General features: G+C 57.0%; 1 protein-coding gene across 1 annotated transcript in view; it reads left to right on the forward strand.

Moving 5' to 3' along the window:
* Positions 1 to 7,768, forward strand: part of KCNJ12 (potassium inwardly rectifying channel subfamily J member 12) — a 43,919-nt gene extending 36,151 nt beyond the window's left edge. The window contains exon 3 of the mRNA XM_041771594.1: positions 2,449 to 7,768. Within this exon, the coding sequence (XP_041627528.1) occupies positions 2,505 to 3,830 (1,326 nt within the window). The 5' untranslated portion in view covers positions 2,449 to 2,504 and the 3' untranslated portion in view covers positions 3,831 to 7,768. The remainder of the gene's footprint in view (positions 1 to 2,448) is intronic.
* Positions 7,769 to 13,590: the final 5,822 nt, after the last annotated feature.

Here is a 13,590-nt window from a genome sequence, read left to right on the forward strand (position 1 = left end):
TGAACACTTCTTCCCCGAGGGTCCAGGAATCTGGGGCTGAGCCATCTTCTCGGCACGTACCTGGGGTCCCCACAGCCACCAGCTCCCTGCCTCCTGGCCTGGGCGGAAGCAGCGTCCACCATTACAGCCCCGGGTCTCAGCTCCTTAGACCCGTGGTGAGGTAGTCAGCTGGAGTAGCCCTGGGGGGAGGATGGCAGGGTAAGAAGAGGCCTCTGCAGAGCCTGAAGGCCCCACAGCAGGAGACCTCGCATTAGACTAACTGGTCCGAATATCAGCTCTCCTGCTTATTGGCTGTGTGGCTTTGGGGAAGTCACCTAACCTCTCTGAATCTCCATTCAGAGTAGAAATAACAATAGCAGTCACCTTCTTGTTTTTTTTTTTTTAAGATTTATTTATTTATTTATTCATGATAGACATAGAGAGAGAGGCAGAGACACAGGCAGAGGGAGAACAGGCTCCATGTCGGGAGCCTGATGCGGGACTCGATCCCGGGACTCCAGGATCGCGCCCTGGGCCAAAGGCAGGCCACCCAGGGATCTTCCCTTCTTGGGGTTTTGAGAGGATAAGCTAAGACCATTTGCTAATATGTCTGGCCTGCTCTCTCTGCAGCTTGAGGAGTGGGCAGGAATAGCCATGAGAGTTGTATACGTGCCCGCTCTGGGGATCCAGAAGCCCGTGGCAACAGAGACAGATTCTAGGAGGGGTCTGCAGGCTGGCTGGTCATGTGGGCTTCTCCCTCACCTGTCTCCCAGGTGTTTGAAGCAGAAGTCAGATGTCATGCTCCCTCTGAGGCTCTAGCTGCACCTGGTTACACAGACCAGGGCTAAATCGGTGTTGCCTCTTCCTGGCCATGTCACTTCCAGTTTCTGGGTCTCTGGTGGGTGCCCAGCCACCTGCCTGTCTGCTTGTGGCCAGGCTGTCCTGGGACCTTCTTAACTGAGGCCTACTGTCTTCTGGGCACTCTAGGGCTCCCTGCCTTGTCTAATGCTGACCTCCTAGTATGACCAGGTGGGAACTGGGGGTGGATGGGGTCCCCATTGGTGGGGAGGAATATGCCCAACTCCTCAACACGCTAGCCAGGCCAGCTAGCCAGGGTTCTCCCCCTCCTTCCAGCCCAGCCCCGGCTGAGCCAGGCTGAGGGCCTGAGCACTTGCAGCCCTAATGCTAATGGCCAGATGGCCTCAGCGCCCACAGTAGATGCCTCAGCCTGGCACCGACAGGCCAGCCCAGAGCCAGTGGGGCAGTGGGGGAGGGGCAGCTGCCAGCCTCTCTGAGGGCTGAATGTGTGCTAGTGGCCACGAGAGCAGTGTTTGTCCAACTATGGGTGTTATGCCCTGGGGCGTGCCTGAGACTTCTTGGTGTGCATGAGTACACACTCATATACGTGTGTGCAGCAAGCCAGCCAAGTGCTCCCCTGAGTGGGCCAAGGATAGTGATGCTTCTGAGTGCTCCCTATGCTCTGTCCTGTAGAGCTGAGAAAGGCAGGCATGGGGAAGGCCCCTGGGCTGCAGTTAGTCAGTGATCCTTCTGGATGCTGATTTGTGGACGGCCTCCTAGCTTCTGATGGGGAGGGAGAGGGCATGGTGTATGGGTGCCGAGAGTTGGGTGCCTCGGAGCATAGCACATGAACATTAGGAGGGTGTCCTTGGTTTTCTAGGCTCTGGGGATGAGACTGCAGTGAACAAAATAGCAAACTCACTATGCTCAGGTAGCCAGTGGTGTGTCTCATGGTGGGAGTGGTGGGTAAGCGCAACCCGCCCAGTACATGTCATTCCTATTCCTATTATTAGGTCAGAAGTCGATGATTTGGGGTGAGGAACTGGGTGAGGGGTTAGTCTCCGGAGGGTGCAGGAAGGCCTCTGGAGATGCTTTTGGGGCCTTGTGGCCAAGGACTGAGGGAGGTGAGGCAATGGGAGGACATCTGGGTGGGGAGCATGCAGGACAGGCTGGAGGAACAGCGTGGAGACGGTGGGCTGCAACAGCACGAGTGAGGAAGAGCCTGGGAACTGAGATCTGAGGGGCCTGGACTCCACTCATGCAGGCCTCGTGGGTGCCAGCAGGGACTCTGGCCTCGAGCCGAGGATGGCAGGCTCCCCCTGGCTGCCTCTGGAACGGGGTTGGGGCAGGAGCACAGAGGTTGGCGAGGTGGCCACCATGCTGGTCCAGGTGGGTGATGACGGGGACTCAGGCAGTGACAGTGGGAGAAGAGGTAGGATCCTAAATATACTTTGAAAGCAGAGCTTTTGGGGTTTCGTGGCCAGAGCTCCCGGGGGGATCGAGTGTCACTTTTCCACACCGAGAAGGGGGGTGAGTTGCTGGCTGAGGAGGGAAGATGGGGAGCTCGGTGGGGGGTGAGTTAGGGTGAAGACGTCGGAGGGCTCTGGGTGGGGGCGGAGGCGGGGGCCCGTGTGGCCTGCTTTGCCAGCCCCGCTGTCTTCCCTGTTGCAGGAGCCGCCCCCCGCAGAGCCGGCCCGGGGGCGAGCCAGGGCCCCCCCAGCCCCGGGATGACCTCGGCCGGCAGGGCCAACCCCTACAGTATCGTGTCATCGGAGGAGGACGGGCTGCACCTGGTCACCATGTCGGGTGCCAACGGCTTCGGCAACGGCAAGGTGCACACGCGGCGCCGATGCCGAAACCGCTTCGTCAAGAAGAACGGCCAGTGCAACATCGAGTTTGCCAACATGGACGAGAAGTCGCAGCGCTACCTGGCCGACATGTTCACCACCTGCGTGGACATCCGCTGGCGCTACATGCTGCTCATCTTCTCGCTGGCCTTCCTCGCCTCCTGGCTCCTGTTCGGCATCATCTTCTGGGTGATCGCGGTGGCCCACGGCGACCTGGAGCCGGCCGAGGGCCGCGGCCGCACGCCCTGTGTGATGCAGGTCCACGGCTTCATGGCCGCCTTCCTCTTCTCCATTGAGACGCAGACCACCATCGGCTATGGGCTGCGCTGCGTGACAGAGGAGTGCCCGGTGGCCGTCTTCATGGTGGTGGCGCAGTCCATAGTGGGCTGCATCATCGACTCCTTCATGATCGGCGCCATCATGGCCAAGATGGCCCGGCCCAAGAAGCGGGCGCAGACCCTGCTGTTCAGCCACAACGCCGTGGTGGCGCTGCGCGACGGCAAGCTCTGCCTCATGTGGCGAGTGGGCAACCTGAGGAAGAGCCACATTGTGGAGGCCCACGTGCGTGCCCAGCTCATCAAGCCGAGGGTCACCGAGGAGGGCGAGTACATCCCACTGGACCAGATCGACATCGACGTTGGCTTTGACAAGGGCCTCGATCGCATCTTCCTCGTGTCCCCCATCACCATCCTGCATGAGATTGATGAGGCCAGCCCGCTGTTTGGCATCAGCCGGCAGGACCTGGAGACCGACGACTTCGAGATCGTGGTCATCCTGGAGGGCATGGTGGAGGCCACGGCCATGACCACGCAGGCCCGCAGCTCCTACCTGGCCAACGAGATCCTGTGGGGCCATCGCTTCGAGCCTGTCCTCTTCGAGGAGAAGAACCAGTACAAGATCGACTACTCTCACTTCCACAAGACCTACGAGGTGCCCTCCACACCCCGCTGTAGCGCCAAGGACCTGGTGGAGAACAAATTCCTGCTGCCCAGTGCCAATTCCTTCTGTTATGAGAACGAGCTAGCCTTCCTGAGCCGCGATGAGGAAGACGAGGCCGATGGAGGCCAGGATGGCCGTAGCCCCCAGGCTCGGCATGACTTTGACAGACCCCAGGCCAGTGGTGGTGGTAGTGGTGGTGGTGGTGGTAGTGGTGGTGGTGTCGGTGTCCTTGAGCAGCGGCCTTACAGACGGGAGTCAGAGATCTGAGCCACCATGGGCCAAGGTGCAGCATCCACCCCGCCAGGGAGAGGCCCGGCGTCCCGTGAGGGCCCTGGGTTTGAGCAGAATGGGCCTGGTGCCCCGGTTGCAGACTCAGTAGCGTTTTAGATGTTTTATGTTCCTTCACAGTGGCCTGGAAAGGTTGGCGGGAGAGTGGGCGGCCAAAGTGGGCCGCCCCTGGCCTCAGAGGCCGGAGCAGGTGCAGGGGCAAGGAGGTGACCTCTGGGGGTCCAGGCCAGGAGCCAGGGGCTTCTGCCTGACGACAGAACAGCGGCCTGCCCAGAAGTGGCTGGACAGCCATCCAGCCTCTGTGGGTCAATGCTGGCAGGCTGCAGTGCACCTCACTGGTTTTTAACTTGGGGAGAAACACCAGTTTTGGCTTTCTCAACCTTAGCTTGAGTAAGACTGTTTACAAAAAAAAAAAAAAATTTAACATGTGATTTAAAAAAATTTGATTTGTGGGGGTTATAAAAAAAAGGACAGTTAGAATTCCGTTGGTCTTCCCAGATGCAGGCAGGTAGATGGAGGCCCCACGAGGCTCCCCGAGGCTGGACAGGCCTCTCCTCTGTGGAGGCCGCGCGCGTGCCAGGTGGCACAGTCCGCAAGCGCAAGCACGGTGCTCATCCGTGGTTCCTTATGCTCACGGCGGATCAGGTGATATTTGTGCTAGAAAAACCAAGACCATGTTAATGATCATCATAAAAGCTTTCCAGAGTCATAGAGGTGGGGGGGTGGGGGCTGGGAAAAAACTACTTTGAGCTTTTCGGGTTTGACTTTTGTACCTTAGAGGTGCGTCTCAGGGCTGGAAATGGGACCTGCCTGCCGTGGAGGGCCCGCTCTCCCCCCATCCACCAGATTTTCCTGTTTTACTTCTCTCTCCTTTTCTGCCTCATAGCCTCCACCCTTCCATAGTGAGGGACACTTGGAAAATGTTGGAGTAGATGGCTCCGTGGGAAGGGAGGGCCGGTTCCCGGACAACAAGGAAGCAGATCAGCCCCATTCCCACGGGACCCCAGTGTGAGTCGTGCCTTAGAGACCTCAGGTGGGCCAGCTCCAGCTGTTTCTGTTGTTACCGGACTCGCCCGTCCTCCCAGCTGCCCCCGATTCCACCATGAAGTCCCCACCAGCCTGTCTGTCTGCAGAGGCTGGGCTATCCTCCTTGCACCTGGGACAGCACAAGGGAGCCCAGGTAGGTCCCAGCCAGGCTCTTCTCTGCTGCTGAATGGCAGAGGATCTTAGAAGAGGTGTGGAATTGTCAGCAGAGATGACTGGGAGTGGCACTTGCTTCCAGGCCCCCTCGTCAGGAGGAAGTTCGGAGCTGTTGGCTCTTCTGGCCCCAAAGTAGGGCCCTGGACCAGGAACTGCCCAACATGGGCTTGTTCTTGGCAGGGGACACAGCTGGCAGGGGTGGAGCTGGCCAGGCCTTTCCCAGGACAGCTAAGATTTCTGTCTTCTCCAATGACCAGGCCTGTAAGGAAGTCCTTAATTAGAAAGCCCATACATGTCTCCTCAGCCTGCCTGCCTAGGCCACTCCAACCTGTGCCCTCTCTGAGACAGCTAGGCACCAAGGACTCTCGCACAAACGGGGAAATGGAAGGAGACTTCAAGGTCACGAAGTGAGTGGTGGGTCTTGGGAAGCAGGGAGAAGCCAGGGGCCTGGGGTGGGGACTGTTACCTCTCCCCTCCTCCTACACCAACCCCCAGGGCAGCTGGAGACCTGGTCTGAGGCCAGAGGACCTCGAGGGTCTGGGCATGAGCCATCAGTCCCCCCCCTCCCCCGCCACACACACACACACACACAGGCGCCCTGGGACCGTGCCCTGAGTGGTGTCAGACTCTTAGCATTGTGCCCTAGCCTCAGACTCCACCCTCATTTCTGGCTGGGGGAATTCCAGCAGTGGAGTCAGCTCTTTCCTCTCAGGATCTGCTGGAGGGGCCTTAGTCCTTCCCAGCCCGGGGCCTGGCTTCCCAGCCCTGAGCCTGGCTGCCTTTCTCCATCTTAGCTCTGGGGGGGGGTGGGAGGGGCAAGGGTAGAGTTGATGTGGGATGGCTTCCCTGCCCACCCCCTAGATTGTCAGGCTGAGCCAGGGAGGGATGAAGGGACCCCAGTCACTTGAGGCTGGCAGAGGGGCCTGTGTCCTGCTCTGCCCAGCAGCTGGAGATCCTTCCAGGGCTGGTGAGCCAGGCTTCCACTGCCACCATGCAGAGCAGAGCCCAGGGACGTTGGGTGACTTGGTGCACCTCCTCTCAGGCCCAGGCTGGATGGTTCAGCCCCAGACCCTGCGGGAGAGCAGCCCTGGGCTGCCTTTCATCTCTCGGCAAAGGCAGATGCTGCGTTTTCAGACTCTTCTGCCCTTTTTTTTTTCCTTCCCTGTATTTATTTATTTATTTATTGCTTGTGCTAAAGACCAAAATAGTCTCCCTCTTTAGTGCACTTGAAACGGGAGGGTGGATGGGAGGAGCCCTGTGTGCTCGCAGAGCAAGGATTACGTCGTCCCTGGGGAGTGTGTGCTGGGGGGGGGGTGTGTGTGCCCGCGTGTGTGTGTGTGTGTGTGTGTGTGTGCATGTGGTGTGTGGAGAGCATGTTAGCCCTCTGTGTGTACCACATGCCACGTGCAGTGCGTGTGCCGAGCACAGGCAAGTAGGGAGCATTTGTACACTTGAGTGTGTGTGGTGTGTGTTTGGTTGCGTGTGCATCTGTGTGTACATGGAGTGTGGTCTGTGTGCCGTGCAGGTGTGTGTTCCAATCTACTCCCACCCTCGCCCTTTCAGGCAATGGGATTTCCAGGAAGTTTCTTAACAACCTGAACCGAGAGGTGTGGCTGTTGGAGCCAGCCAAGGTGGCCTGGGTGCCCTCCTCCCTGAGACATGGAACTGCTTATGTGGGAAAGGGGCCGTGCTGGCGGCGTGTGTGTGAGTGTGAGTGTGTGAACACCCAAGTGCGTGCATTTGCACGGGCAATCATCTCATCGCTGTTCAAGGAAATATGTGCAATTGTGGCTTTGCCTGAGTGCATGAGCGTGTGGATTCACCGTTCGTGGGCATGCTGTACCAATGTGTGCCCACGATGATCTCCATATGTGTGTGAATCTGGGCTGATGATGTACATACGTGGGATGTCCATGTGTGCATATACACACAGACTCAGAGTTGTATGTGTATTTACCCACAGTTATGTTTGTGAGTGTGTGTTTTACACGCGGGCATTGGTTTAAATGTTTGCCAGGCTGCAAGGCTGGGCACACACTGCTCAGGATGGATGCCGGCTGGGGACATTGGCACAGCTGAACCCAGTAGCCCGACTGCCCTCTGCCCGGATTACATCCATATGGGAATGCATGGAATGTGTGTGCCAGTGTGAGGCTTTGGTGTACTTGGGCATGAGGTAATATCATCCCGTGTGTGTGAGCACATGGCATCCAAGGTGAGTGCTTGCATATGGATGGTGTATGTTTGTGTGTGTTTGGCCCAGTGAAGACATCGTGCGTGTGGTGCATTTGTGTGTGGCAGTTTTGCCGGATTCTGTGAGCAGGGCTGGTGCCTGCCTGCTGGGGGCAGTGTGTATGGGAATGCACGGAGCGTGTGCAGGTCCCAGGGCTGTGTACACAGAAACGTCAGTGGAAACGGTGTGTCCGTGTGCACGCCTGCGCGTGCTGCCTCGAACATGGTGGCCGCCCCCCCGTGCCTGCTGGTGCTGTGCTGCCCGGTCCCTGCCTGCCCGAGGGTCCCGGGAGGGGCCGGGGGCGGGAGCGGGCCTGATGGGAAGGAGGCCCTGCACAGGGGTGTCTGCCCTGCGTGAGGTCATAGAATGTCAAATCTATTTTAAATGGTGAAACTGGAGAATTTTCATGTTATTTTCAATACATAGCGGTATCTAAAGACATAGGCCACGAGACTAGACCACATTAAATGCATTTTGATCTCTTTGAGTGCCACCGTGTGGAGATGTGTGTTTGAAAATCCCTGCCTGGCCTTCTGGGGTTCACTCAGCCCACCGTAGCCTGGGGCCATGGGGCTCCCCAGGGGCCTGGGGGGCAGGGGTGGGGGTGGGTCAGCACAGGAGCTCTGGGAGAAAGCACAGAACACCCTGTGCTTGCAGGCCCAGGGTGCTCTTCCAGTTGGCGCATACACCCTCACAACCTGGGACCACACACCCTCTCCTGCACGGGCCTCTGGGTGCGCTGTACCACCCACTGCAGCTGGATGCTACACTTCCCCAGCTGCGTGACCCAGAACCGCTGCCCTGGCCTCCCTGGGGGCACACCTGCCCACTGCTCATCCCTTCTGCAAGGATTTGGTGAGCGCATGCCCACGTGGGCGTGTGCTGAGGGGAGGAGGGCAGCTGCTCTTTCCTGGGACTTGGTAGTGGGGGAGCCCCTGCAAGAGAACAGAACCAGCAGCCCTGGTTCTCACCACAGTGACAGCAGACAAAGCTCAGGTGGGTAGGGCAGCCCTAAGAGCCCTACGCCAACCTGGCCTGGTGACAGGAATTGGAGGGGTGTCCTGCTCAGTGAGGTTGGGATGACAAGGGCCAGAGGGCAGACAGGTGCCGCCGGCAGGGGGAGGAGCACAGGCAGGGAGGAAGACAGGCAAGGCCCATTCTGGGGAAAGCAGAATTTTCTCCGTACCAAGGGCCCAGTCTCTGGGATTTCAGTGGCCATCCGGGAGAGGCCCACCGGGAGAAAATTCTTTCCTTTACCCAAACTAGTTCCATACTTGGAGGTCTTCTCTGCATCATTGAAGGAGCCGGAACCTTCATTCTGTGGGATTCAGATGATGATTCCACACCACAGGATTAGAAGCAAGGGTAGTGGTGACAGGCAATGATGAAGGACAGGAGGTTAGGAGGGACGGGGGACAGGTCATGAAGACTTCTTGGAGGTTGGTCCTATGGGTTGAACCTGGAGAAAGGACAGGTCCTGAAGGTGGTTGGCTCGGGGGTGTAGGTGGGACTCCCCTAGCCCTGGAGCCCTCCTCGGTACCCCAGTACTAGAATCTAAGCCAGTTGGGGCCACCAAACTCTGGCTTCCCCAGCCCCCAAGCACGAGTTCCCACAGATAGCTACGGGGCCCCTGTCAGTGCTTGATACATACCTGTGACCCAAACTTGGTGGCACTGGAGCTCAGGAGTCTTCAGTTCAGTTATGCTCCGTCCTGGCTGTGACCCTCACTCAGACCCAGGCCACTCTCTTGCTTATGACCTATATTGAATTCCTTTCCCCCTGTGGCCTCAGTCTCCCTGTCTACATAAAAAAAAGTGTTCATAATAAATGCTAGCTCGCATCCTCCGTGGAAAGAACGAGAGGGAGAAAGAGAATGTAGATTTAGCCGACGCCTTGCACATGTGCTCAGCACCAGCCCTTGAGGTGGACACCAAGTGGGCACGAGGTAGGCACGAGGTGGGGACTGAGGTGGACACGAAGTGGGGCCGGCGCCCGAGGTGGAAGGAGCATGCACGCGGCTCGTCTTTGCAGCAGCGCCAGTGCGTGTGCGGCAGAGGCCACAGGCTTGCCCTGCACTTTCCTGTCTCCCCAAGGATGAGGTGAGTCCAGCTCGGATCTGCTTTAAAGAACAAAGAAATGGGGTGTGGGGTGGGGGATTGGGTGACGAATGTTTACAGGCATTACTCCTTTGACGTTTGAGGCCCAGGTTTACCTGTTTGAGAGGTAATCAGCTCAGGGACACAAAGGGACTTTAAAGGGAGGGTAGCTGTCTGAGCCGGGATTGGATCGGGCCTTGGGTCCCCAGGTGCTCCTGCGGCCTTCATTTGACCCTGACATCACTCCCCTCATGGCGCTGGACCCCTCTGCTGCCTACTAGCGGCCCCTAGAGGGATGACAGCCCAGCCAGCGGGCCTGCCCTGGACTCAGTTTATCTTTCCAAAACTCCACCTCCTGCAGTGGAGGGCCCCAGTGGCTCAGGAAGAAACACAAATGGGTTTCCATCAGCAAATGGGTTTCCATCAGTGTGGAGGGGCCCAGATGAGACCTGTTTGCAACCCAGAGATAGTGAGGGCTTCAAAGGATGTATACCCCCATCCCACTACAGCCCACCATCCACCAAGCACCAGAGTGGTCTTAGAGCCAGAATCAGGCCTTATGACCCCTTTCTGGCTTCCTGCTACACTGACAGTAAAATCCCAAGTGCTTGTCCAGCCTCTGAAGTCCTGTCTCATCTTGCCCTGACCTCACCCAGCTCATCCTCATCTCCCTTTTCCCCTGACCCTCTGCCCTTTCCCACCTCCTTTCAGTGCCTTAAGAACACTACATTCTTCTCTTCACCCCAGGACCTTTGCATATGCTATTCCTCTGCCCAGAACAATTTTCCTTCAGAGATACCTTCTTATCCTTCCAACCTATGCCTGCCCTGACCTGTAAGAGAGATCGTGAAGGCAGGGATTGTCATCTCTTTCATCCACTGCTGGGTCTCCCGTGCAGGGTACAGTATGTACTTCATGTATATTTGTCTCCTGAATGGAGTACAGGTCCTGTGGGCTTCCTGGTCAGAGAGAGGTCTGCAAGTCTCAACCAACCTACAGCCCTCACGTCTTCCCACTGACCCAGCTTGGACAGAGCCTACTGCACCGAGCAATGACAAACTAGAGTGATCCCTGGGTGGTAATGGAACACAGTGTGCCATGGGAGGAAAAGCAAGGGGAGACCTGGTTAGAGAGACTAGAGTGGGTCCCCCAGGAATTGACATTTCGTCTGAGATCTAAGGGATGAGTCAGCCTTTGCCAAGCATGCGAGGAGGAGCTCCCAGGGAGAGGGGTGGCACAAGCAAAGGCCCTGAGATGGGAGAGAGCACAAGAAGAAGGAAAAGGAAGCAGGTGGGTGGGGGCGGGTGTGAGGAAGGTCCCAGCAGCCCCCATTCCTATCGCTCAGCCTCCCTTGGGCCTGTGTGCCAGCCTCGGTGCCTCTCCCCGCTGGCATGGCAGCCTCTGGAGAGCGGGAACTGTTGCTCTGCCTGGGTCACGGCTGTGCCCAGCGCCCAGAACGTCGAGACCTGGCACCCAGGAAGCACTTGGCCGTTGGGTAGGTGCTCAGCCAACCGTTGGCTCTCCCGCAGCTGAGAGAACCACAGAAGTCAGAGGTCAGGAGAGCTGGGGTCAGCCTCATCCCTGCTCGGGCAAATCTCCAGGCATGGATTGCAGGAAGCCACCACGCAGAGGCTCTTACACTCTTCTGTGTTACAAAATAGGATTTTATCAAGAAAAATCTTGAAATGCATGACATACAAGATACAGGGTCACACAGGAACCCCACTTCATGGGAATACAGCTATCCCAATGTGGACACACGCATCTGTGGTCAGCCAGTGGCGGTGTCTCCTCGCTAAGCACCCGTGAGCGAGGCCACGCCGTGGTGGCTATGCTGCTGCTATCTTCCTGGGGCTGAGCACAGCCTCTGGGCCCGGCCAGTGGCACTGGGGCGGGGCAGTGCCTCCCATCCTGCGAGGGGCAGAGTCCCAGCCCTGCCATTGTTGCTTGCCTCCATCCTCAAAGGAAGAGAACACAAAATTTCTGTTTGAAGTGAAGCAACGTGGACATGTAACATCTTCACATCCAAGTGCACGTGGTCTTAATTTCACCCATGGGCCCTTGAAAGGGTGCAGGTCCTGGCTCAGGCCCCCGCGGTGTCAGTTTGGGGGCCGGTTTGCTGCCAGGAGGCAGGGCAGCCAAACTGTCTGCAAAGGACACACTAGTAAATGCCTCAGAAATGTGCAGGCCCAGAGCTGCTGGCTCTGCTGTTGTCATACAAAATCTGCCGTAGATGGTTATACACGCGAATGGGTTCCAAGAAAATCCAGTAGTTATTAGGGACTCAGTTCCAATAAAAACTCATTCATGCACCCTGAAATTTGAATTTCATGTGATTGTCACATGGCATGAAATATTACTGTTCTTTTGATCCCTTCCTCCATCACTGAGAGGTGCAATTCCCACTCTGAGCTGGATGGAGGGCCATGCAGGGCCGCAGGCTGCAGGCACGTTACGGGCGCCCAGAGAGCTTCTTCATGCTCCTATGGTTGGGCCTCGCTCTCTGACTCTGGATGGAGCCCTAGAGGTTGGGGAGTTAAACTCCTAACCTAGGCTCTCATCCCTTTCCAGGTGGGAGTGTGGGGAGCCTGGCATTCCCTACAGAGATGCCCTTCTGCAATGTGGGAGAGGAAACTGCTCCTTCTTTTTGTCCTCTTAGGTTCTCTACCTGTTGGCCTCCAAATGAGATGGACAAAGACGAGTGACGACAGACACACAAAGAGGAAGTCATTAACCAGAGCACCATACACACATAGAGGAGAAGTCCCGGATGAGTGACTCCAAAGGATGCTTTGCATCTCAAAACTGTTTCACAGATGAGGAACTGAGGTGCAAGGAGCAGAGGAATGGTCCAACAGCCTGTTTGTCCTGTGGCTCAGGCCAGGGTTTTGATGTCCCTTGTCTCTCCTCACTCTGCTCTAGCGTCAGATGATGACCTGTTGAATCTTGAAAATTTGTTTAGCCTGACTGTTTCTCTGTCCTGCTGCTGCTGCCTGGTCCAGGCCCCCATCATCCCTTCTTGGATGACTGGTCGTCTCCTCTCTGCCCTTGAGGCCCCTCTTGCTCTACTTCACCTGGGCAATCCTTTAGGGTCCCTCGATCCTGGGCCTGGGGAACCAGGCCCCCTGACCCCCATGGGTCCCCTGTGGCACTGCAGGGGGGATGCTCCAGCAGGCAGAGAGTTAGGCTGGACCAAATGGAGGAAATCAGTGACCTGGTACCTGTTTCTGTCCTCCATGACTCTGCCAGCTGCAGCCCTGCCCTAAGCTCCACCTGCAAGCTGCCATACCAGGACTGATGGCCCTGAGAGCGGTGCTGGCTCTGCTGGCCCAGGTGCTGCAGAACGCTTCCTTCTCCTCCCTGGATCAATGCTGAGATCATTGCTAAGTCCTGGGACCATTCTTCCTCCCAGCTGAGGCTCGACACGGAGGTTGAGCAGGAACTCTGAGACCTCAGCTTTGGGCCAAGGCAAGGCTCCAGGGCAGGTTCTGGAACAGTGCAGTTGCACAGGTGGTATACGACACAAACCCAGTGGTGCCATTCACAACTGATACAAGCACACAATCTCCGAGGCCTTTCACCTCTCCTCACGGCCTCTGGGCTCCAGGGAGGAGCTGCCTGTGGGCTTGACGGGGTGAGATCCACAGCACACGTGGAACATGCCATATGGGATGGCAGGGATGGGGGGCACAGGGTGGGGGTTGCTTCTACAAGTACCAAAAGGTTGTTTTGTGCACCCACTGACTAGTTAGAAAATGTTTGAAAGGTGATGCAGCCTCATACCAACATGCAGACCCACAGATACAGACACACACACACACACACACACACACACACACAACCACACATAGCACATGTGCACACACACCAAAATGCACACAAATCCATGCACACACGAAGTCCATACACACATGTAACCGTGTATGGAATATCACATGGCCATGAACAAGAGTGGCCAGCCTCCTGATACATGGAACAATGGGGACAAATCTCGCAGTCCTAATGTCGAATGAAAGGATCCAGACACAACAGGGCACATGTTGTTTAAGTTAGTCCATATGAAATTCTACAAGAGGCATTAATCGATGGTGCTAGACATCAGGACAGTGGTTGCCCACAGGAGCAGGTGGGCCAGTGACCGAGTATGGGGAGTGCTGACTTTCCTGTTGGATCAGGGGGCTGGTTTTGGGTTCAGAGGACAGGCAGGTCT

Source organism: Vulpes lagopus, chromosome 10 (assembly GCF_018345385.1).
Source record: "Vulpes lagopus strain Blue_001 chromosome 10, ASM1834538v1, whole genome shotgun sequence".
NCBI lineage: Eukaryota > Metazoa > Chordata > Mammalia > Carnivora > Canidae > Vulpes > Vulpes lagopus.